General features: G+C 40.6%; 1 protein-coding gene across 1 annotated transcript in view; it reads left to right on the top strand.

Moving 5' to 3' along the window:
* LOC124265512 (atrial natriuretic peptide receptor 1-like) overlaps positions 1-23,526 on the top strand; it is a 255,099-nt gene that overhangs the window by 185,096 nt on the left and 46,477 nt on the right. The window contains exons 2-3 of the mRNA XM_046700296.1: positions 12,968-13,079; positions 21,599-21,794. Coding sequence (XP_046556252.1) covers positions 12,968-13,079; positions 21,599-21,794 — 308 coding nt within the window. The remainder of the gene's footprint in view (positions 1-12,967; positions 13,080-21,598; positions 21,795-23,526) is intronic.

Here is a 23,526-nt window from a genome sequence, read left to right as displayed (position 1 = left end):
TGGTCAAAACCCTCGGGGTGCAACCATGGCATAAATCGTTTGACCAGACCAAAAATGATGGCGATTTTGAAGACCTTCTCATCGAGGCTGCTGAGCATACGAGAAGTAAGATCGCATATCGTGTTATCATGTTGTTCAGAGTCATTTTTCTAGATCGATGCTCATGATGTTGATCACTTGATTAATCCACATTCGATTATTTACAGACCACCGCCATATAGCTGTAATATTGCTTGGGTTGCGTTGAACAATAAACATACAAAGTCTAGATAAAACTAGCAATACGTTTTTAACAAATTAAAATTTACCAAATGTGTTTCTTCGAAGATATTCTAATTCTGCGTGTGAACGGGAAGAGTTTACATAGGACTATAGTCTGTTTGCAGTGAAAACGTACCGGTGAATTTCACTTTAAACAAAATGTAAATCGAATACAGTGAAATTAAGATTGCGAATCCGCATAATTCTACATTGCCAATTTAAAAATTAAATCTTAGATTTTTTATTCAACTTAGGAAAAAAGTTGTTTAACAAACGATCATTGTTTCAAATCGCTTATATTGGTTTGTATTACAAGGGGGTAAGCGCAGTAGTTGGAACAGTGAAACAAATGCACGTGCGGTACGTGATGAGCGTTAACTTAGACCAACCCTCCTTGTTCTCGATGTTTCATTTAATGTGCATACCCCCTTGTAATACAAAACCAATAATACCGATTTGAAACTATGATCGTTTGATTAAACAACTTTTATCCTAAGTTGAATAAAAACCTGAGATTTAAATTTTGAAATGGCAAGGTAAAATTATGAGGATTTGCAATCTTAATTTCTCTTAATTTGATTTACATTTTTGTTTAAAGTGAAATTCATCGGAACGTTTTCACTGCAAACAGACTATAATTAAGCTTCAGAACAAATATCGTCTTTTCAAGTTGTTCAAACATTTTCGTATCTGCATCATGGTAACAGGTTATTGCTGAAACTGTCAACACGTTTGAATGCGACTTTTCAGTAAATAACAACCATTTGATATTTTGTTGGCAGTTCTTTGGATTTTTATAGAAACGGAATGAACATCTTCAAAAACAACAAAATATTTTCTGTGAATTAGAAAATTAGAGCCTACATTTTTTTACAAAAATAACATGAAAATATTAACATTTCTAATAATAGTATCAAATTGAACATTAAATCGTTGTGTAATACTTTCCCGGCTAAAACTAAATGTTTCATGATATAATTGCCAAGAATTATCACTCTCATTCACACTGAATGTGCATACACTGAAAACTAGATTTTGCTGAAAGACACTTTCTTTTGTCCGGTAGTGTAGCAAAAGATCTGAAACCCGCTTAAAGACACCCGAAGGTGCGAGTAAGAAGCGGTCTTCATCAAACCATGCAATACCGTAAGAGATAAAATTATTATTTGGATAATGTTTGTCATCGTATACTGATGACGTAGATTGATGACGTAGATTGATGCTCATGGTGTCAGTCACTGGACTGCTTCATGTTGTTCGATTATTAACAGACAGCCGTCCCAGACCGACAGACCAAGTGTATTTTGCCTCTCGACATAGTTGACCTCCAGCCTCTAGGCAAGATGTTTGTAAAGAACATGATGATAGGTACACTGCATTAAAGCCATACAGCTGAAATATTGCTGAGTGTGGCGTTAAACAACAAACAAACAAAACGTAAATATTAATATATGAACGCTATGAAATCAACAAGAGGTTACATTATATAACGCAATCATCATAATCATAAACCCTATTTTGTGCCAAAGCTTGTTTTAAAAGCGTATAAGGATCACGCTGCAGATTCGTAAGATTTTAAAATCAGAACATTTCAGATGTTTAATATACACAACGAACGAGACAGAATGTGTCATAAGACTTAAGCTTCGTGTAGTCTTCGCAGATACTGTGAGTTCATCCCTCACCGCCAAAGTCGTCATTGTGATATAAAGTGTCACTTCCCTTGGGATTTAGATTTACAGAACCAACCAGCATCCTTGGTCCAAGGTCTGGCACCAACCAAAGGTCAAGCATCATCTGAAATGTGTCTTTATGTGTCGGTCTGTGTCTGGAAGTCGGATCTTTGTCTCGGATCTAGCCATGATGAATCCGACTCTGATTAAACCAGATCTTTGATGTTCTGTCGCTGAGGTCGCCGGTAGTGACTGGCTGTCTGTAGGTGTAATTAGGACGTGCTGTATTAATTACACCAGGAAACTAAATTACAAAAAGAGGGGGAAATTGGTAACTTGAGAGCAGGAGCCTTTTACGCTACTTTCAGCATTATTTCGTACATATAAGGGTAGAGAACCCAAAGTGATGCGGGTGTAAGACGCTTAACAGCTGAAGACGAGTAAAATATGGTTAATTTAGTGTTGACAAACAAAGATGGTTAACTGGTGAAAACACAAGGAGGCCCGTAAATGTACAAACCACTGATGAGTGAGTGAGTTTAGTTTTACGCCGCACTCAGCAATATTCCAGCTGTATGGCGGCGGTCTGTAAATAATCGGATCTGGACCAGACAATCCAGTGATCAACAGCATGAACATCGATCTACGTAATTGGGATACAAACCACATATGAAGAGGGTCCCCCGAACCTTAAGCTCTGTGCAAGGTCTCACCGAAATGAAGACTGGGTGGTTTTGCTGACTAAACTTGATTTAAATCGCCGACATATAGCTTGTAAATTGCTGATTGTGGCGCAACACAACACACAAAAAGCACAAGAAATTAAAATGTACAATTCTCTCATATTGGTAAGGTTAGTCTGGCTTAACAAAAGATTGTAAGAATATGAAGTAATCGAGTGTTCTAGAACTTTCCTCAGGAACAAAGCTATGACGAGATGTCGTTGCGATATACTTTTAGTCAAAATTCTTATTTTGTACACTATGTCCCAAGATTGGAATATAATATTGCCAGAAGGCTCCCTCATATTGGGGCGGCTGGTAGCCTAGTGGTTAAAGGTCCGCTCGTTACGGAATAGACCCGGGTTCGATTCCCCACATGAATATGCGTGAAGCCCATTCCTATTGTCACGCCGTGATATTGCTTGAATATTGTTAACAGCGGCGTAAAACTATACTGACCTGAACTTCTCACTCACTCACTCACTCACTCACTGTACCATCACTTACACACTAAAATCGAGTGAAATATGTTGTGGTCGGCCACAAATTAACAAATTTGTTAAGAGCTCCAGATTTTATTTATTCACTTGTCTCGGTTCGACATTTTATTACAATTTTCAGTTCAATCCGTTGTAGTAACTTTATTCAAATACAAAACACGTAGTAGCCATTTATATATCTAATCAGTTATATGATCCCAGATGTAATTTTAGAAAGTATTCATGTTGCGCCATAGATGCCTTAAATGGCAAAGGTAGATTCACTTCGTCAATTACTCGTAGACGCCAGAAGCGTGTGGGAAATTTCTTAAAATATCAGGAATTGTATTTCAAATTACTACTTTATTATTTAAAGGTATATTTGTAGAAGCCCGGTGGCTGGGTTAGATCGCAGACTCTGTGTACTGGCAGTTAGGTGCTTCGTTCGGAGAGTGTAGATTACAGTCCAGCATGGAATTCAACAAAACAGGCACTGTACTACTGTACTGGAATCTGTAATCTACAGAGAAAGTGGTATCCCATATGTAATATATGTGGCACTGATAGTATTTCAAGGTCCATCTGTGACAATGATTGGTTGATTGTTGTTTAACGTCGCACTCAGCAGTATTCAAACTATATGGCGACGGTCTGTAAATAATCGAGTCTAGACCAGACAATCCAGGGATCAACAGCATGAACATCGATTTATGTAATTGGGATACAAACCCCTTGTGAAGAGGGTCCCCCGAACCTTAAGCTCTGTGCAAGGTCTCACCGAAATGAAGACTGGGTGGTTTTGCTGACTAAACTTGATTTAAATCGCCGACATATAGCTTGTAAATTGCTGATTGTGGCGCAACACAACACACAAAAAGCACAAGAAATTAAAATGTACAATTCTCTTATATTGGTAAGGTTAGTCTGGCTTAACAAAAGATTGTAAGAATATGAAGTAATCGAGTGTTCTAGAACTTTCCTCAGGAACAAAGCCATGACGAGATGTCGTTGCGATATACTTTCATATACTTTTAGTCATGATTCTTATTTTGTACACTATGTCCCAAGATTGGAATATAATATTGCCAGAAGGCTCCCTCATATTGGGGCGGCTGTAGCCTAGTGGTTAAAGGTCCGCTCGTTACGGAATAGACCCGGGTTCGATTCCCAACATGAATATGCGTGAAGCCCATTCCTATTGTCACGCCGTGATATTGCTTGAATATTGTTAACAGCGGCGTAAAACTATACTGACCTGAACTTCTCACTCACTCACTCACTCACTCACTCACTTACACACTAAAATCGAGTGAAATATGTTGTGGTCGGCCACAAATTAACAAATTTGTTAAGAGCTCCAGATTTTATTTATTCACTTGTCTCGGTTCGACATTTTATTACAATTTTCAGTTCAATCCGTTGTAGTAACTTTATTCAAATACAAAACACGTAGTAGCCATTTATATATCTAATCAGTTATATGATCCCAGATGTAATTTTAGAAAGTATTCATGTTGCGCCATAGATGCCTTAAATGGCAAAGGTAGATTCACTTCGTCAATTACTCGTAGACGCCAGAAGCGTGTGGGAAATTTCTTAAAATATCAGGAATTGTATTTCAAATTACTACTTTATTATTTAAAGGTATATTTGTAGAAGCCCGGTGGCTGGGTTAGATCGCAGACTCTGTGTACTGGCAGTTAGGTGCTTCGTTCGGAGAGTGTAGATTACAGTCCAGCATGGAATTCAACAAAACAGGCACTGTACTACTGTACTGGAATCTGTAATCTACAGAGAAAGTGGTATCCCATATGTAATATATGTGGCACTGGTAGTATTTCAAGGTCCATCTGTGACAATGATTGGTTGATTGTTGTTTTACGCCGCACTCAGCAGTATTCAAACTATATGGCGCCGGTCTGTAAATAATCGAGTGTAGACCCGACAACCCAGTGATCAACAGTATGAGCATCGATCTACGCAATTCGGATACGGCGACAGTGGTCACATGCAATGCGGAAGTGAATGAGCTTGGTTCTGCGCCGCGCGGAACAATATTTCGGATTTCTCACCGCCTGTCAGTGGGCGGAAGGTCCAAAGTAGTGCAGAAATTAAGCGTGGGTTGCAGCTAAACATCTTTGACGTCCACCACTTAGGGCTTTCCTCCCAGTGAAACCCGATAAACCGAGCTTTAACTGACATAATTATTGTTGAGGCGGCGTAGATCCTAAACGACGCACTAATAAAATCATATCGTGTATTTTAGGCACGTTTTCTGTCCTAAACCTGTCCCCATTACGCTGCCCTAACTGTGACCGCTGGCGATCTTCACCCGTTTTTACTTTTTGATATTGACTTCGAATTTCTTATTTAAATTGTTCTCAAGTAGTTTAAAATGGAATATTTGACAGTTTGGATATTGTACCGTCCATCGATTACAGGTTTCAAAATACATCCATTATTGATGTACACGGGTGAAATTATGGCTGAAATGTTTCTCATGTCACTTAAGATTGACTCACTCACTCACCCTTAGTAGCTGAATATTCTGCGTTCGAATTTGTCTTCAGTAACCTATTATTGTCGTAAGAGGCGACTAACGGGATCGGGTGGTCAGGCTCGCTGACTTGGTTGACACATGTCATCGGTTCCCAATTGCGTAGATCGATGCTCATGCTGTTGATCACTGGATTGTTTGGTCCAGACTCGATTATTTACAGACCGCCGCCATATAGCTGGAATATTGCTGAGTGCGGCGTAAATCTAAACTCACTCACTCACTCTAACAAGCGGCATTAGTGGTAAGACTGTCATTTATCAGAGATGTATATCGGACTTAAACTGCAACCACGTTTTGGAAAGGTCTAGTATCAATAGGATATCCTGTTCTGACAAGATGCTTTGTGTGCTAAACTAGCATGTATTCTGATGGTTCGATAACATGTACTGCCCGAGCCCAATTGAACTATGCACCCGATTTTATTCTGATAGTTCGATAACATGCACTGCCCGAGCCCAATTGAACTATGCACCCGATTTTATTCTGATAGTTCGATAACATGCACTGCCCGAGTCCAATCGAACTATGCACCCGATTGTATTCTGATAGTTTGATAACATGCACTGATAGTTCGGTAACATGCACTGTCCGAGCCCAATTGAACTATGCACCCGATTGTATTCTGATAGTTTGATAACATGCACTGCCCGAGCCCAATTGAACTATGCACCCGATTGTATTCTGACGGTTCGATAGCATGCACTGCCCGAGCCCAATTGAACTATGCACCCGATTGTATTCTGATAGTTCGATAACATGCACTGCCCGAGCCCAATCGAACTATGCCCCGATAGTCATGCGTGGTTACCAGGCTTAATGCATACCAGGCTTAATGCATACCAGGCTTAATGCATACCAGGCTTAGTCTATTCCATATATAGAATTACCGACACATTATTTTTTTTAACATTAATAACAGGATCTCGATTCATATTTTTTTATCCCGATGCAAGAGTCCCTTCTCTTTTGTTTCCGAAAATGTCAGGATCTTACATTTTATCATTGTAATGACTTTCAAAATTATTTTCCTTACCGGAATTGACGTGTTCTGTCATATTTGTTTAAAAATCCCGATTCAAATGTCATTTCTATTTTTGTTTCGAAAATGCCACGAAATCGCATTTCATTATTGAAATAACAGACAAATTGCTTTTCCTTTCCGATTGTCACATATCTGACGATTTAGCATAAATTCCTCATTTGGCGCCTTTCCACCTTCAAAGACGGCCCAAGAGCCATCGACGGCAATATTCTCAGGCTTATTACAAAACGTGATATGAAAATACATCACAATTACAAAACCGTTACGACCCGTACCACCGGTATAAACGTCACCCATTACATCAGAAGTTCATGCAGTGTTTGTGTCATGATTAATCGGTAATATTGACCTCGTATCTGTTAAGACCCATTTTGGAATGACTTCCTCTTTTGGACCTGCAGATGTCACGTCTGAATCCAGATTAAGAGTCAATAATCCTCGCGTTTAATCTTCCGGTTTAATCCTTTCTGATTCATAAATCGCTGTGACTACTTCGCGCGATTGCAAGTTCTGCTTGTTCGCGTCGATATCCATCTTGTATGGCTCTCATAAACTTTAGGCGGTGATCGGAAGACGCAACAACTATCACGTTAAGGCGTAATGTCAGAAATGAAAATTAGGAAACCGTTAAACGGACGTTAAGATATCTTCAGTGTTTCAATACAATATCTCCCGAGGGGCACTTTACTGGTCAATACTTACTGACCACATGTTGTTATGCGGCCAGTGCATGTTGCTCCCGATGATATAATAACGGATGTGACCTCCTCCGTGGTGTAGTGGTTAGAGCGTCCGCCCGGACGGTTGCCTGTTCGATCCCCGACCGCGTCATACCAAAAGACGTTAAAATATGGTACTTGTTGGTCCCTGCCTGGCGGTCGGCATTAATGGGTACAACAAGGACTGGTCGGCTCGGAGTCAGTATAATGTGTCTGAGTGGGGTATTCATGCTTCACTGCGGCATGGTATCTCAGTGAGCTAGCACTATAAAACCAGCGTAAGTCTGGGCTAGTACAAGCAGCCGCACATACACATACACACGCATGCACGTCGTCATATGAGCGAAATATTCTCAAGCACGATGTTAAACCCAATTACACCTCACCTTAAATATCGAGTGAGTGAGTGGGTTTAGTTTTACGTCACGCTCAGCAATATTCCAGCTATATGGCGGCGGTCTGTAAGTTTAATCTGGGCCAGACAATCCAGTGATCAACAGCATGAGAATCGATCTAGGCAATTCGGATACGATGACATGTGTCAACCAAGCCAGCGAGCCTGATCACCCGATCCCGTTAGTCGCCTGTTACTACAAACATGGGTTACTGAAGATCAATTCTAACCCGGATCTAACATTTGTACAGTTGGAGATGAGTGTGGAAGTTCATAATGGCGTTTCAGGCGAAGGACTGAGTGTGGTGTTCTCAGTAAAACGAAAAATAGATTATCGATGGTTTGACACAAAACTGTTCCCAAACAACAAAATGTTCATTTCTGAATGTGACTGGTTCCGATCCAGGTTAGAATTGGTCTTCAGTAACCCCTGCTTGTCGTAGGACTAACGGGATCGGGTGGTCAGGCTCGTTGACTTGGTTGATGCATGTCATTATGTATCTAATGCGTAGATCGGTGCTCATGATGTCGACCACTGGATTGTATGGGTCAGACTCGTGCATTTACAGACCACCAACAGAAGGCGGGGACACTGTGGAGTTAAACAAATAAACAGCAAACACATCAGTGAAAATAGGAATCTAGCAGACCACGGACTTAATGATAACGAACAACTAATGGTAGAATCTGGAGAGAGACAGGTTATTCCAGAAACAACTTTGTAAGATTAACCTTGATGCCATAAGTTAACGAATGTGAAAAGAAAGCTGACAAAACCCGTTATGCCTTTTCACAAAACATAACTCACTGGCCCTAACTTAGGATACTATTCAGGTGGTGATTCAAACAGACATTTTATTATATTGAAGACGGTTTTCTTCAATACCGTATCGTACAAGACAATCCGCAAACAATATCCTTATGTAACATATGTTATATTTTGGATTACACTTTCTAAGTAGAGTACAGATTCTAGTACTTTCTTTTGGGTTGAGTCCCATCCGGGATTCGAACCCACACCCTCAGAGTCAGGCACCTAAAAAAACGCCAGCACACAAAGTCAGACGCCTAGACCGCTCAGCCACCGCGGCTTCCACACAAATGGAAGTCGGACAACTGGTAGTCTAGACTGCGGACTTTGTGTACCCCTCTGATAAGTGTTATTTGGCACGGCTCCCACGGCCGAAAGCTATGAAATACACAATGCCATTTTAGAAAGTGGTCAAATGTAACATATGTTATATTTGGGATAACACTTTCTTCGTAGTTGGCATATTTAATATCCTTATGACTTCTTTCCAGTATTTTTGTTGAACAATTATTTTAGAAAAGATAAATATATTTCAATAATGTTGGATTCATTGGAATTATTTTTGTTTGGAAACGTATGAAGATGAGCGACGAATGTACGCGGCCACCTCTCCTGAATCTCGTGGCAATGGGGGCTTAATGAGCAATACCATTGAAGATAGTTCTCGTTTTGATATATATAAGACTGGCAAGCCCGCAATGGCCACGTACATATGGCTATCCTATTTAGATAGAAGTGACCAGTCCATTAGCGGCCAGACCGTCTCTGGCGCCTTGTGGTCATATAGTGATCCCTCAGCTCTCAACACGGACGCGGTAATGATAAATAATGGCTGGGAATACCCCCAGGAATAGAAAGCCGGTAGGGAGATTTTAGATATGTGAAAAACAAATTGAGTTAGTTTATTACTGACACTATTCAGTATCCAAGGAATTCTTCAAGATGGTTAGGTGCGTTGACTGACGTTGAAGTGGTCATGTTGGCATACAACGTTGTTTGGTGGAGCGACGTTGCTGTAGACAGACGAGGGCCATGATGTATTTAACGTTTGATACTCGGTAAATGCTGAGACACTCTTGGGGGTTCGGGTTGGAGTTGGGCCTGTGTGTTGATCGCCAAGGGTCCGCACTGGATCAGGGATCAGGTTTTGTGGATTGGTTGTGTGCGTGTCATCGTGCCACAATGTCGTGAGGCCTTACTGGTCGAATCAATCATTGGATTGTCTGGTCAAGACTCGATTAGTTATAGGTTCTAGTCGCTTGGATGGGGAGTTCAGAGAGAGACAAACAAACAAACAATCAAATAATCAAACAAACCTGCTGAATAAACTCGTGAGTCAATAGGACATACGCTATGTGTCATCAAGTGGGTGAGTGAGTGAGTTTAGTTTTACGCCGCACTCAGCAATATTCCAGCTGTATAGCGGCGGTCTGTAAATAATCGAGTCTGGAACAGACAATTCAGTGATCAACAGCATGAGCATCGATCTACGCAATTGGGAACCGATGACATGTGTCAACCAAGTCAGCGAGCCTGACCACCCGATCCCGTTAGTCGCCTCTTACGACAAGCATGGGTTACTGAAGATCAATATTCTAACCCGGATCTTCACGGGTACTGTGTCATCCAAAATATATCGAACATTATTGTGTAATTTAGTAGTAACAAAGCATAACTTCCTATCTGAAATGGTTAAACTTATCATCTGTCCCTCGAGGCAAGATTCTGGATATAAAGAGCTGAATTGAGCAGTGACATGATTTATTGCTATGACCTTTTATACTATGTTGGACTTCTCTAAACTGAATCACATGTGCTTTTCATGAACGCAAAGGTATCGATATTTGATATATCGTAGATTTCAATCTTGATGTTTCAAACGTACATTTGGAAACTTGAAATCAAAGGTTTATCACGTATGGTTACCTATGAGAAGATTTGAATCAGCGAATTTACAGTCATAGGTCTGTCAAGTATCCTCACTGACGAGTAGATTTGAAACCGCTAATGTACAGTCACAGGTCTATCAAGTATCCTCACCTATGGGTAGATTTGAAACCGCTAATGTACAGTCACAGGTCTATCAAGTATCCTCAACTATGAGTAGATTTGAAACCGCTAATGTACAGTCACAGGTCTATCAAGTATCCTCACCTATGAGTAGGTTTGAGACCGCTAATGTACAGTCACAGGTCTATCAAGTATCCTCACCTATGGGTAGATTTGAAACCGCTAATGTACAGTCACAGGTCTATCAAGTATCCTCACCTATGGGTAGATTTGAAACCGCTAATGTACAGTCACAGGTCTATCAAGTCCTCACCTATGTCAAGTATCCTCACCTATGGGTAGATTTGAAACTGCTAATGTACAGTCACAGGTCTATCAAGTATCTTCACCTAAGCTATGAGTAGATCTGAAACCTCTAATGTACAGTTATAGGTCTGTCAAGTATCGTCACCCATGAGTAGATTTGAAACCTCTAATGTACAGTCACAAGTTTTACCAAATATGGCTGAAATTTGTTGTTCTTGAATTTGATAAGATATCTGTGAAAAGATCATGTATTAAAAATATGATGCACGGTGTGAAATATATGAACGAACAAGGGCTGCTCTTCCAGTAGCCGGACGAAGCTGTGTTTAATAAGTTTACTTCTACCAAGTGCAAACAGTTAAAAACTTCCCTATAAACATAATAAAGGTCAACAGCAGCTCCTAGCATCTAGGTAAATATTGTTCTTCATTCAATCCTGACAACCCTTAGCGCCTGGCGAGTGTCTGGTATACCATCCTCGTTTGATGGATACGCACTTACAGACGTAACCAGATTACTTGGGCGAGGATTAGAAGATTTGTTCCAAACGCTCAATAAGGGTACTTAGTCTAAAAGGTTGCGCCCTTGTCCGGATTCTTAACCGACATGTGCGACGTGCTCTTAGTTTGCTCCTTGAGACAATGTGAGAAGATTTATGCTAACGTTGTTAGTGTGTAAGTGGAAAGATCAGCCGAACGTGGTTAAACAAAACTAACTTACTTTGTCTCGGGGGAGAGAGTGTTTGTGTGAAGTTGCAATTCTCTGGGAGTAAGTAAGAGTCGCCTAAACGACATCAGTAAGACGATGTTTTTACCTGATTAGTGTTTGAATTTGTTGCAATATGTTTTCTGTCACCAATGGAAGACATCTGTGAAATTTTGTTTATATTTGTAAGTACATGTAAAGTCTGTTTGCAGTGAAAACGTACCGATGAATTTCACTCTAAATAAAAAAGTAAATCGATTAAAACGAAATTAAGATTGCGAATCCTCATAATTTTACCTTGCCAATTGAACATTCAAATCTCAGAATTTTATTCAACTTAGGATGAAAGTTGTTTAACAAACGATCATAGTTTCAAATCGCTATTATTGGTTTGTATTACAAGGGGGTATGCACATTAGATGAAACACCGAGAACAAGTAGGGTTGGTCTAAGTTAACGCTCATCACGTACCGCACTGCATTTGTTTCACTGTTCCATCTACTGCGCTTACCCCCTTGTAATACAAACCAATAATAGCGATTTGAATCTATGATCGTTTGTTAAACAACTTTTATCCTAAGTTGAATAAAATTCTGAGATTTAAATGTTCATTTGGCAAGGTAAAATTATGAGGATTCGCAATCATAATTTCACATAATTTGATTTACCGTTTTGTTTAAGGTGAAATTCATCGGCACGTTTTCACTTCAAACAGACTATAGTAAGCGAGAGTTTGGGATATTCTCCGTCCAACAAGCTTAACGATACCCGTAAAGATTCGGGTAGGAAATGGTCATCAGCAACCAATGCTTGTCGTAAGAGGCGACTAACGGGATCGGGTGGTCAGGCACTCTGACTTGTTTGACACATGTCATCGTATTCCAATTACGTTACGTCGTATATCGATGCTCACGATATCAATCACTGGTCTAGACACCATTATGTAAAGACTGCCGCCAAATAGCTGGAAAATTGCGGCGTCAGCAACCTATTTAGCCACAAAATAGATGCATGCTTTCTCGATGAGTTATTATACTCATGAGGGAAACTACCGCTGTGGGAATTCGTTTGAACACACAAACCAGATTAGCGAATTTTGGGGAAACAGTGTCCTCGTGATGGTTCGTTCACACAACTGTCTAGCACGAGGGGTATCCGGGTTGACAGGGACACATTGACAGGGATTTCACTGCCAGGTGTTCCGAGATGTTCCGGATCTGTTTGACGGGACTGCCTCATGTCATATGTAACTGCTTCAACTTACGTGTTGCGTTTCTGTTTTCAGTTATCGTGCTGTGTGCATCACCTGATTCGGTCAGAAACATCATGATAAAAGCCCATGAGCTTAACTTCGACAACGGCGAATATGTCTTCTTCAACATCGATCTCTTCTCAAGGTCAGTAGCTTTCGTCCCCACTCGTCACTTTCCGCCTACACTCGTCACTTTCCGCCTACACTCGTCCCTTTCCGTCCCCACTGACAACTTTCCGTCATCAATTACCCCCATATGTGAGCTAAATTAACTCGTTCCACTATAGAATACTATTCTTTATGAAAACACCACGACTCAGTCAAAATGTTCTTGTAACGTTTTCTCATCCTGACCGGTTTTATAGTACCAGCTCACTGAGGTACAATACCATTGTTAAAGATGCATAGCCCACTCATATTTTGGTATGAAGCGGTCGAGGGTCGAAATTCCGATCATCTGCTACTGCTGTTGTTGTTGTTGTTGCTGCTGCTGCTGCTACTACTACTACTACTACTACTACTACTACTACTACTACCACTACTACTACTACTACTACCACTACTACTACTACTACTACTACTACTACTACCACTACTACCACTACTACTACTACTACTACCACAACTACTACTACTACTACTACTACTACTACTACTACTACTACTACTACTACTACTACTACTACTACTACTACTACTACCACTACTACTACTACTACCACTACCACTACCACCACTACCACTACTACTTACTACTACTACTACTACTACTACTACTACTACTACTACTACTACCACTACTACTACTACTACTACTACCACTACTACTACTACTCACTACCACTACCACTACTACTACTACTACTACCACCAATACTACTACTACTACTACCAATACTACTACTACTACCACTACTACTACTACTACTACTACCACTACCACTACTTACCACTACTACTACTACCACTCACTACCACTACTACTACCACTACCACCTACTACTACCACTACTACTACTACCAATACTACTACTACCACTACTACTACTACTACTACTACTACTACTACTACTACTACTACCACTACCACTACTACTACTACTACTACTACTGCTACTACTACTACCACTACACCACCACCACTACTACTACTACTACTACCTACTATCAGTACTACTACTACCACTACCACTACCACTACCACTACCACTACCACTACACCACCACCACCACTACTACCACTACTACTACCACCACTACTACTACTACTACTACTACTACTACTCATGTTATATTTGGGATTACACTTTCTCAGTAAAGTACAGATTCTAGTACTTTCGTTTGGTTGAGTCCCACCCGGGATTCGAACCCACACCCTCAGAGCCAGGCACCTAATCTACAGATATTATGTAATGGTTTGGAAGGGAATCAAAAGATATTCTCCCCGAAGCCTTGATCATTTTCCACAATCCGGATCCGTCTAATGACTGCACTAACCAAACTGCCGTCCCTTACAAGAGCTCATCTTACGGTGGCATTAAACCCGACCAACAGACCCAATTATTCATCAGCGACCATCATCGCTTTATCATCACACCTCCACTCTTAGTTACCTCACGCACCGTGCCATTGTATAGTCCGTTTGGCTCAAAAGCGGACCGATGAATTGCAATCTAACTCGAAAACTAATAAACATAAAATACTCAATGAAACGCTGATCATAATCAAAACATCAGACTAACTCTGTGAAGCTTTTGCAGAATTTATGTCCTAAAAATAAAAAAGTTGTTTAACAATCTATCTTTAAAATATTGACACAGTTCACTATTTGTTACGAGGGAGGAGTGCAGAGAGAGGGACAGCCAGGTGTGCGAGAAAGGATGGAGACGGCACAGCACAGATTAATGAATCAATAGCTTAATCGGCTTGTGCATGTGCTTCTCTGGCTGTCCCTTTCTCTGCTCTCCTCCCTCGTACCAAATAGTGAACTGTGTCAACATTTTAATGATAGTTTGTTAAACAAGTTTTTTAATTTTAGTACATATATTCTGCAAATAAATCACAGAGTTAGATTGCACTTCATCGGTCCGCTTTTTAGCCAAACGGAGTGTAAGTATATCCTTCAGCGCTGCCTTTTGATGCTTCATATCTCGCTCAGCCACTAAATAAACGATGTTTAGCGACTGCCACTCGGGCCCTCTCGGCCATTTCCGGAGAGCGCTAGTTCCGCTTCCTTGGGCAGCAGTGGTGGTTGTAATATTGCGTGCTTTACATGCTGCACGTGCATTTCACCGGGCAAAACGTAAAGCTTGTGTTATGAAGGAATGACTAAATGAGTTCGGTTTTACGCAGCTTTTAGCAATATTCCAGCAATATCACGGCGGGGTACAAAAGAAATAGGCTTCACACATTGTATCTATGTGGGGAATCAAACTCGGGCCTTCGGCGCGACGAGCGAACGCTTTAACCACTTGGCTACCACACCGCCCCTATTAAGAAGGAACAATTACCTATATAGTCCGTTTGGCTCAAAAGCGGACCGATGAATTGCAATCTAACTCGAAAACTCATAAACATAAAATACTCAATGAAACACTGATCATAATGAAAACGTCAGACCAACTCTGAGAGGTGTTTGTAGAATATATGTCCTAAAAATAAAAAAGTTGTTTAACAAACTATCATTAAAATATCGACACAGTTCACTATTTGTTACGAGGGAGGAGTGCAGAGAGAGGGACAGCCAGGTGTGCGAGAAAGGATGGAGACGGCACAGCACAGGTTAATGAATCAATAACGTTGTCGGCACTTGTGCACATGCTTCTCTAACACCTGTCAATATTTTAATGATAGTTTGTTAAACAACTTTTTTAATTTTAGGACATAAATTCTGCAAACAAATCACAGATTCAAATCACTGATATTTTGCTTATGATCAGCGTTTCATTGAGTATTATATGTTTATTAGTTTTTTAGTTAGATTGCAATTCATCGGTCCGCTTTTGAGCCACACGCACTATAGTCTGTTTGCAGTGAACATGTACCGATGAATTTCACTTTAAACCAAAAGGTAAACCAAGTAAAGTGAAATTAATATTGCGAATCCTCATAATTTTACCTTGCCAATTGAACATTTAAATCTCAGAATTTTATTCATCTTAGGATAAAAGTTTTTTAAGAAACGATCATAGTTTCAAATCTCTATTACTGGTTTGTATTACAAGGGGTAAGCGCAGTAGTTGGAACAGTGAAACAAATGCACGTGCGGTACGTAATGATCGTTAACTTAGACCAACCCCACTTGTTCTCGGTGTTTCACTTAATGTGCATTCCCATTGTAAAACAAACCAAAAATAGCGATTCCAGTATGAACCAGGCAATAAAGTGATCGACTGCATGAGCATCGATCTACACAATTAGGAACCGATGACATGTGTCAGCCAAATCAGCGAGCCAGACCATCCGATACCGTTAGTCGCCTTTTACGACAAGCATGGGTTACTGAAGGCCAATATTCTAACCCAGATCTTTACGGGTTCACCTGAAGGAAGGAATTAGGTTAGGAACGGCATCGATCTACGTTGAATTTACGATTTACAGCTTCTTAAAACCAGCATATTCTAACCCGGACCTTCACAGGTTACTACGATCTGAAAGTACGTGACACAATCTGTATGTGTTTTCATATATTGCCCTTGACTACATTAAATACATACAGAATACTAAACGATGTCCTGTGTAATACCATATTTATGAAACAAGTGAATGGTTTGATACCAGTACAATTCACGAGCATTTATTTAATTTTATTCATAACTCACCCAACATTAGCAAAATAATATCTCAGAACTCAACTTACAGAACGAGTGCATTACGCCGTCACAAGAGAGTCACGCGTATGAATACATTTCGTTTATGATTGTCAATATTAGTCTATTTAATTTGATTTTTTAAATAAACAAGGGGTATGAAAAAGGGACCAAAAGACTTCAACCAATATATTATTGTTTTGGTATAAATGCTATTGCAAGTAACCTAGCAAAATACAGTTGAATATCGCGACGTCGAGATGTGTTGTGAAATGACAGCCGACATTTTGTTTTGATCACGTTACTTTGGTCATGTGACCGAGTGCAAATAGTTCCGGCAGTACGCGATGTTATTACACAATGCATAATAACATTGTAGATTTATCAAACAGTGATATCTTCAAGGGGGGAGAAATTAAACCTTTTTTTAAAATGAAGCCACTGGTGCGAACTACCCACCCCCACACCCACCCCCAATTCTCAGCGAGCTGAGGGTGATCGTATGCTTGTATATATTGATCGACGTATCAGTAAGATCTTCACGTGGATTTGTAACGATCCCCAGCTAGTAATTGCGAATTTTTCATAATTCTGTCAGCAGAACCTCATCGACCATTCCTGGCTTATTTATTCCATGTTGGTTAATGCATTGTTCGCGCTAGCGATCTCTCTGCGATAATGAATAATCCCCAGCTTGATTCTCTTAAAGAGGAAGAAACGTTGTGTAGATTTAAATAACTGGGGCATACCAGAATCCCATGATTGTTCGTAGCAATCAATAATTTGTTTCTTGTTATCAGCAACCGCGATCGAAGGTTTCACGGAGGGGTAGCTAAGACAGGCGTAACACCGGGATTTCCTCCTCCATAAAACAGACACGACGTGAAGTACTGTTCAATGCGGCGTTAACCTCAAATCACGTACTCACGTGAGCATGACCTCCATCTCCAAACTCGAGGCGTAGGGGTAGCCCAGTGGTTAAAGCGTTCGCTCGTCACGCCGAAGACCCGGGTTTGATTTCCCACACGGGTACTATGTGTGAAGCCCATTTCTGGTGTCCCCCGCCGTGATATTGCTGGAATGTTGCTAAAAGAGGCGTAAAACCATAATCACTCACTATCACTCACTTGCCCTTAAAGCAAGTAAACACCTAAGAATGATATCTTCATTACTTACTAATTGGTGAGTGAGTGAGTTTAGTTTTACGCCGCACTCAGCAATATTCCAGCTATATGGCGTCGGTCTGTAAATAATCGAGTCTGGACCAGACAATCCAGTGATCAACAGCATGAGCATCGAACAGCGCGCAACTGGTAACCGATGACATGTGTCAACCAAGACAGCGAGCCTGACCACCCGATCCCGCTTAGTCGCCTCTTACGACAAGCATGGGTTACTGAAGATCAATATTCTAACCTGGACCTTCACGGGTTTACTAATTGGTGAGGTGAGGTGAAATTGGGTTTAACGTCGTGCTTGAGAATATTTCGCTCATATGACGACGTGCATGCGTGTGTATGTGTATGTGCGGCTGCTTGTACTAGCCCAGACTTAAGCTGGTTTTATAGTGCCAGCCCACTGAGATACCATGCCGCAGTGAAGCATGAATACCCCACTCAGACACATTATACTGACTCCGAGCCGACCAGTCCTTGTTGTACCCATTAATGCCGAGCGCCAGGTAGGGACCAACAAGTACCATATTTTAACGTCTTTTGGTATGACGCGGTCGGGGATCGAACCCGCGACCTTTCGCTCTCCGGGCGGACGCTCTAACCACTACACCACGGAGGCGGTTACTAAGTGGTACTTTAACCAGATAGATACTCTTTCGGGTCTGTGAGTCTTTCCATTTGAATCACCTCGTGCTGCGACAGCTGAAACTCTGTATGATGATTGGAGTGGAGGCACAACTGTCCAGCATCCTCATTCTGACGATTGGTGGCTGGGTAGCCTATTGGTTAAAGCGTTGGCTCGTCACGCCGAAGGCCCGGGTTCGATTCCCCACATGGGTACAAGGTGTGAAATCCATTTCTGGTGTCCCCCGCTGTGATATTGCTTGAATTTTGCTAAAAGCGGCATAACACCATATTCACTCGCTCAAAGGGGCGAAGATTAAACTCACTTACGCAATATAAATAAACCTGTGTTCTTTCATTTTTTATTTTTTTATTTTAGTCTTAGTTTACTTTAATCGGAGTGATATTGGTGGAATTGCTGAAAGTGGCATAACACCTCACTCACTCACTCACTCACTTTTACTCATTCAGTCAACCGCTCAACCATTCACCCTGATCAGCTTGTCTGGATATCTGATTGGTCCTTGTTATACAGTGTTCAAAACAAATTTACCGAGCAGCTAGACAGTATAAACTCATAACGTGTACACACCTCCTCCTCCAGAGTGAGTGAGTGAGTGAGTATGGTTTTACGTCGCTATCAGCAATATTCCAGCAATATCACGGCGGGGGACACCGGAAATGGGCTTCACACATTGTACCCATGTGGGGACCTCCAACAGAGACCTTTGAGGATACATTAATCCATGTAATCGAATCAGCATCTAAATTTGGCAAGCCAAAATTGTCTGAAGCCCGAAATTAAACATTTTCTTAGCTCCCTTTGGAGCGGCCGGGTAGTCTAATGGTTACAGCGTTCTCTCGTCACGCTGAAGACCCGGTTTGATTCCCGACATGGGCACAATGTGTGAAGCCTATTTCTTTTGTCCCCCGCCGTGATATTGCTGGAATATTGCTAAAAGCTGCGTAAAACCGATCTCATTCATTCATTCCTTCATAACACAATCTTCAAGTTTAACCCGGTGAAATGCACGTGCAGCATGTAAAGCCCGCAATATTACAACCACCACTGCTGCCCAAGGAAGCGGAACTAGCGCTCTCCTGAACAGGCCGAGAGGGATATTACTGAAATATTGCTAAAAGTTATGTAAACCAATCTAAAGCGACCTCTCGCCGATAGAACACATTTTGTATCCAACATTTTATTTTCCATTCATGCATCTGTTTCTAACGGGATGAGGCTCGCTGACTTGACTGACACATGCCATCATATCCCAAGTGCGTAGATCGATGCTCATGCTGTTGATCACTGGATTGTCGTGTCCAGGCTCAATTATTTACAGACTGCCGTCATGTAGCTGGAATATTGCTGAGTGCGGCGTAAAACAATAACCAACCATATAAACAAACAAACAAACAAATACAACATCCATGACTTATTACCCTGGTTCCAGACACCGGACTGTGTGGCTTCACTGGCTTGGTTTTTGTTAATTGTTTGATGTATGACATCGTTTCCAGTTTTGTAATTCGATGTTCATTCTGTCTATCACTGGACAGTAGACTCACTCATGTGTTGGCCGTCCTAGTTATGCTTGACTCACTGACTGAGTTTGGTTTTACGCCGCTTTTAGCAATATTCTAGCAACATCACGGCGGGGGACACCAGAAATGGGCTTCACACCCCATGTGGGGATTCGAACCCGGGTCGTCGGCGTGACGAGCCAACGCTTTAACCATTAGGCTACCCCACCACCCGAGTTATGCTTGAATATTGCTGAGACAGGCTTTAAACAAGACGCAAATTAGCCATAGTCCATATATACACCAAAAAACATTCCTATCTTCTATTTTGGACATTGCACATTTTGAAAGAGCCAATTAAATTAAAGAAAGTTCAATGTAGTTTTTGAAGTGATATTTATTATAATCATGGTTATAAATGATAGCAAAACTGACATTAACATTTAACGGCAGAGTTACCACGTACTCTTATAATTGAATGAATGAATGAATGAAATGATTGAATGGATGAATGAATGAATGAATGCATTTCTTTATTTTCTCCAGAATCTACATCCGAGATTTACAATATGCCTGATGTTACTCAGAGCAAATACATGATGTTAATATGTACATATAAGTATAAGTAAATAATCGATATCACAGTATGTACACTATAAGTAAATGTACACTATAAGTAAATAATCGATATCACAGTATGTACACTATAAGTAAATAATCGATATCACAGTATGTACACTATAAGTAAATAATCGATATCACAGTATGTACACTATAAGTAAATAATCGATATCACAGTATGTACACTATAAGCAAATAATCGATATCACAGTATGTAAATAATCGATATCACAGTATGTACACTATAAGTAAATAATCGATATCACAGTATGTACACTATAAGTAAATAATCGATATCACATTATGTACACTATAAGTAAATAATCGATATCACATTATGTACACAATTGACAGCTATTGCTGCACAGTAGATGAGAAGAGAGGATGGTCTAATACATTTTTCAGATGAAATACATATTTACAGAACAATAATGATACACTTTCCCAAGTGGTCTGGCTAACAATTCCAGGTACTTTTGAGCCGAACTCCAAAATAGTGCAATCATCTCATTTTCATCCAAAAGTTCAATTTGAACATAGCTGTCAACATCCAGTTTGTCAATGAGGGCGGAGAAGAACTCATTTCGTTCAGTTATGTAATAACTGTAAGTTGTATTGCAAAGACATTTTCTCCACAACAATGAATCTTTAAAAAATAATCTAAGAAACATCTTGGAATTTTAACATGCGCCAGCTGTTACATTACATCTGTGGAATTAACAACCAAACTTCACGGGTGCGGAATCTCACAGCAACCTCTACGCGTCAATGTCATTATCGTTTCCACGCAAGCTATACTGTGTTAGTTCATAGCAACAGATCCTTCGGTAGTTTCCGTACACGAGCATCCTTCGTGGAAACCGTCGAGAGTACTACATCCGTTACACCTGTCGTGCCTTCTGTCTTTGCAGCAAGAACCAGAGTTCCCGCCCCTGGTATCGTGAAGACGACACGGAGGAGCGGAACGTCAAGGCGAAGAAGGCGTTTGAAGCCGTCATGACGGTGACTCTCAGGAAACCAGACAGCCCTGAGTATCACAACTTTTCCGAGGAGGTGAAAAGAAGAGCTAGCCTAATGTACAAGAATTTCACTTATGGGGAGGAAGAGGTAACAGCTTTATTTTCTTGTGTGTATTTTTAAAAAAACACAGCAATTGTTTGGGTATGATGTCAGTGAGTGCGAGCGGAGTGTGAGTAAGTGAGTGAGTGTTTGCAAAATTACCATTTTTGATCCACGATATATACATATTTTTATGTATGATTTATAAAAGTTTATGTTAAATTTGGAAAATACTACAGCCGGTTTTCTGGAAATAGACCACATATATCTATATATATATCTATATCTATATATGTATATATATAAACCTGATGGATAGGTTTGCTTCAGTGTAATGATATGTGGTATGACATGTATTTGCAAGAAATCCAGCCATTACGCAGCTCGTTTGCGATGTGTACAGTTCTTGTTTGTTCGGGATTGCTCTGTGTTCTTTCCGCATTTATCGAAGGATAAGAGTCACAGACTGTATTAAAATGGCATAGCGGATTGGCGGAAATTAGGATAAGAAACACATTTTGTAAGTATTTAATAGCAACACACAGTAACAAGTAATCATCTGCAGTAGTAATTACTTGGTGGGCGGACAAGAACGAAATCAAACAGTAAAAATGCATGCATGCATACACATACATTAGCAGTAGCAACTAGCGTGTGGTGTATGGAAATAACGTCAGGCAAGTGAGTTTGTTCATGAATTGCCTCTGTTCCACCCAGCAGTGAATGGGTACCCGGTGGTATAAGTCATATGACTGTTAACCTTCTAGCGCCTCACAGGCGCTTTATTGATGGTCATTATTGTTATGATTATTATCTAAACAGTAACATAATACTGTTGTAACAGCTACTGAATTATTCCATTTGTTGGTACGCGAGTGAGTGAGTGAGTGAGTTTAGGTTTACGCCGCACTCAGCAATATTTCAGCTATATGGCGGAGATCTGTAAATAATTGAGTCTGGACCTGACAATCCAGTGACCAACAGCATGAGCATCGATCTGTGCAACTGGGAACCGATGGCATGTGTCAACCAAGTCAGCGAGCCTGACCACCCGATCCTGTAGGTCGCCTCTTACGACAAGCATGGGTTACTGAACATCAGGGGCGGTTGGGTAGCCTAGTGGTTAAGCGTTCGATTGTCACGCCGAAGGCCCGGGTTCGATTTCCCATATGGGTACAATGTGTGAAACCCATTTCGGGTGTGCCCCGCCGAGATATTGCTGGAATATTGCTAAAAGCGGCGTAAAGCTAAACTCACTCACTCAGTACTGAAGATCAATATTCTAACCCGGACCTTCACGGGTGTATTGGTAAGCGAACACATACAGACACAGACTACCTTATATCAGAGCAACTAATTTCTGGCACGTTTAATATGAATATATGTGTATATGTAAACACGTAACCCAATTTAGTAACAACAACTGACATCAGAGTAACATAATTTAATAGCAACACACATACAATCAACTATGAGTTCGTGTAGTCGTTTTCAGCAACGGCATGAAGCTGTCGTTGCAGCTGATTCAGCCAGAATATCGAAAACAAATTAAATGGGTATTTTGTTGTTGTTAGATACAGTCGTGCCGTATGTCATCTCAGACATCGGCTCACGTAATTAATATATTTATCCGAACATGATTTATCAAACCTTTCAGAATCTCCGAGTTGAATGAGAAAAGTGACATTACGGAGCGTAATAGAAGGATGTTTGAAGCTAAATATCACCAACCCTGACGAGTTTACGTATATAAGATTAATCAAAACAAGACACAAATAAG

This window comes from Haliotis rubra, unplaced genomic scaffold (genome assembly GCF_003918875.1).
Source record: "Haliotis rubra isolate DU_JTF1 unplaced genomic scaffold, ASM391887v1 Scf980, whole genome shotgun sequence".
Classification (NCBI taxonomy): Eukaryota; Metazoa; Mollusca; class Gastropoda; order Lepetellida; family Haliotidae; genus Haliotis; species Haliotis rubra.
This window is presented reverse-complemented; position numbering and strand designations above follow the sequence as displayed.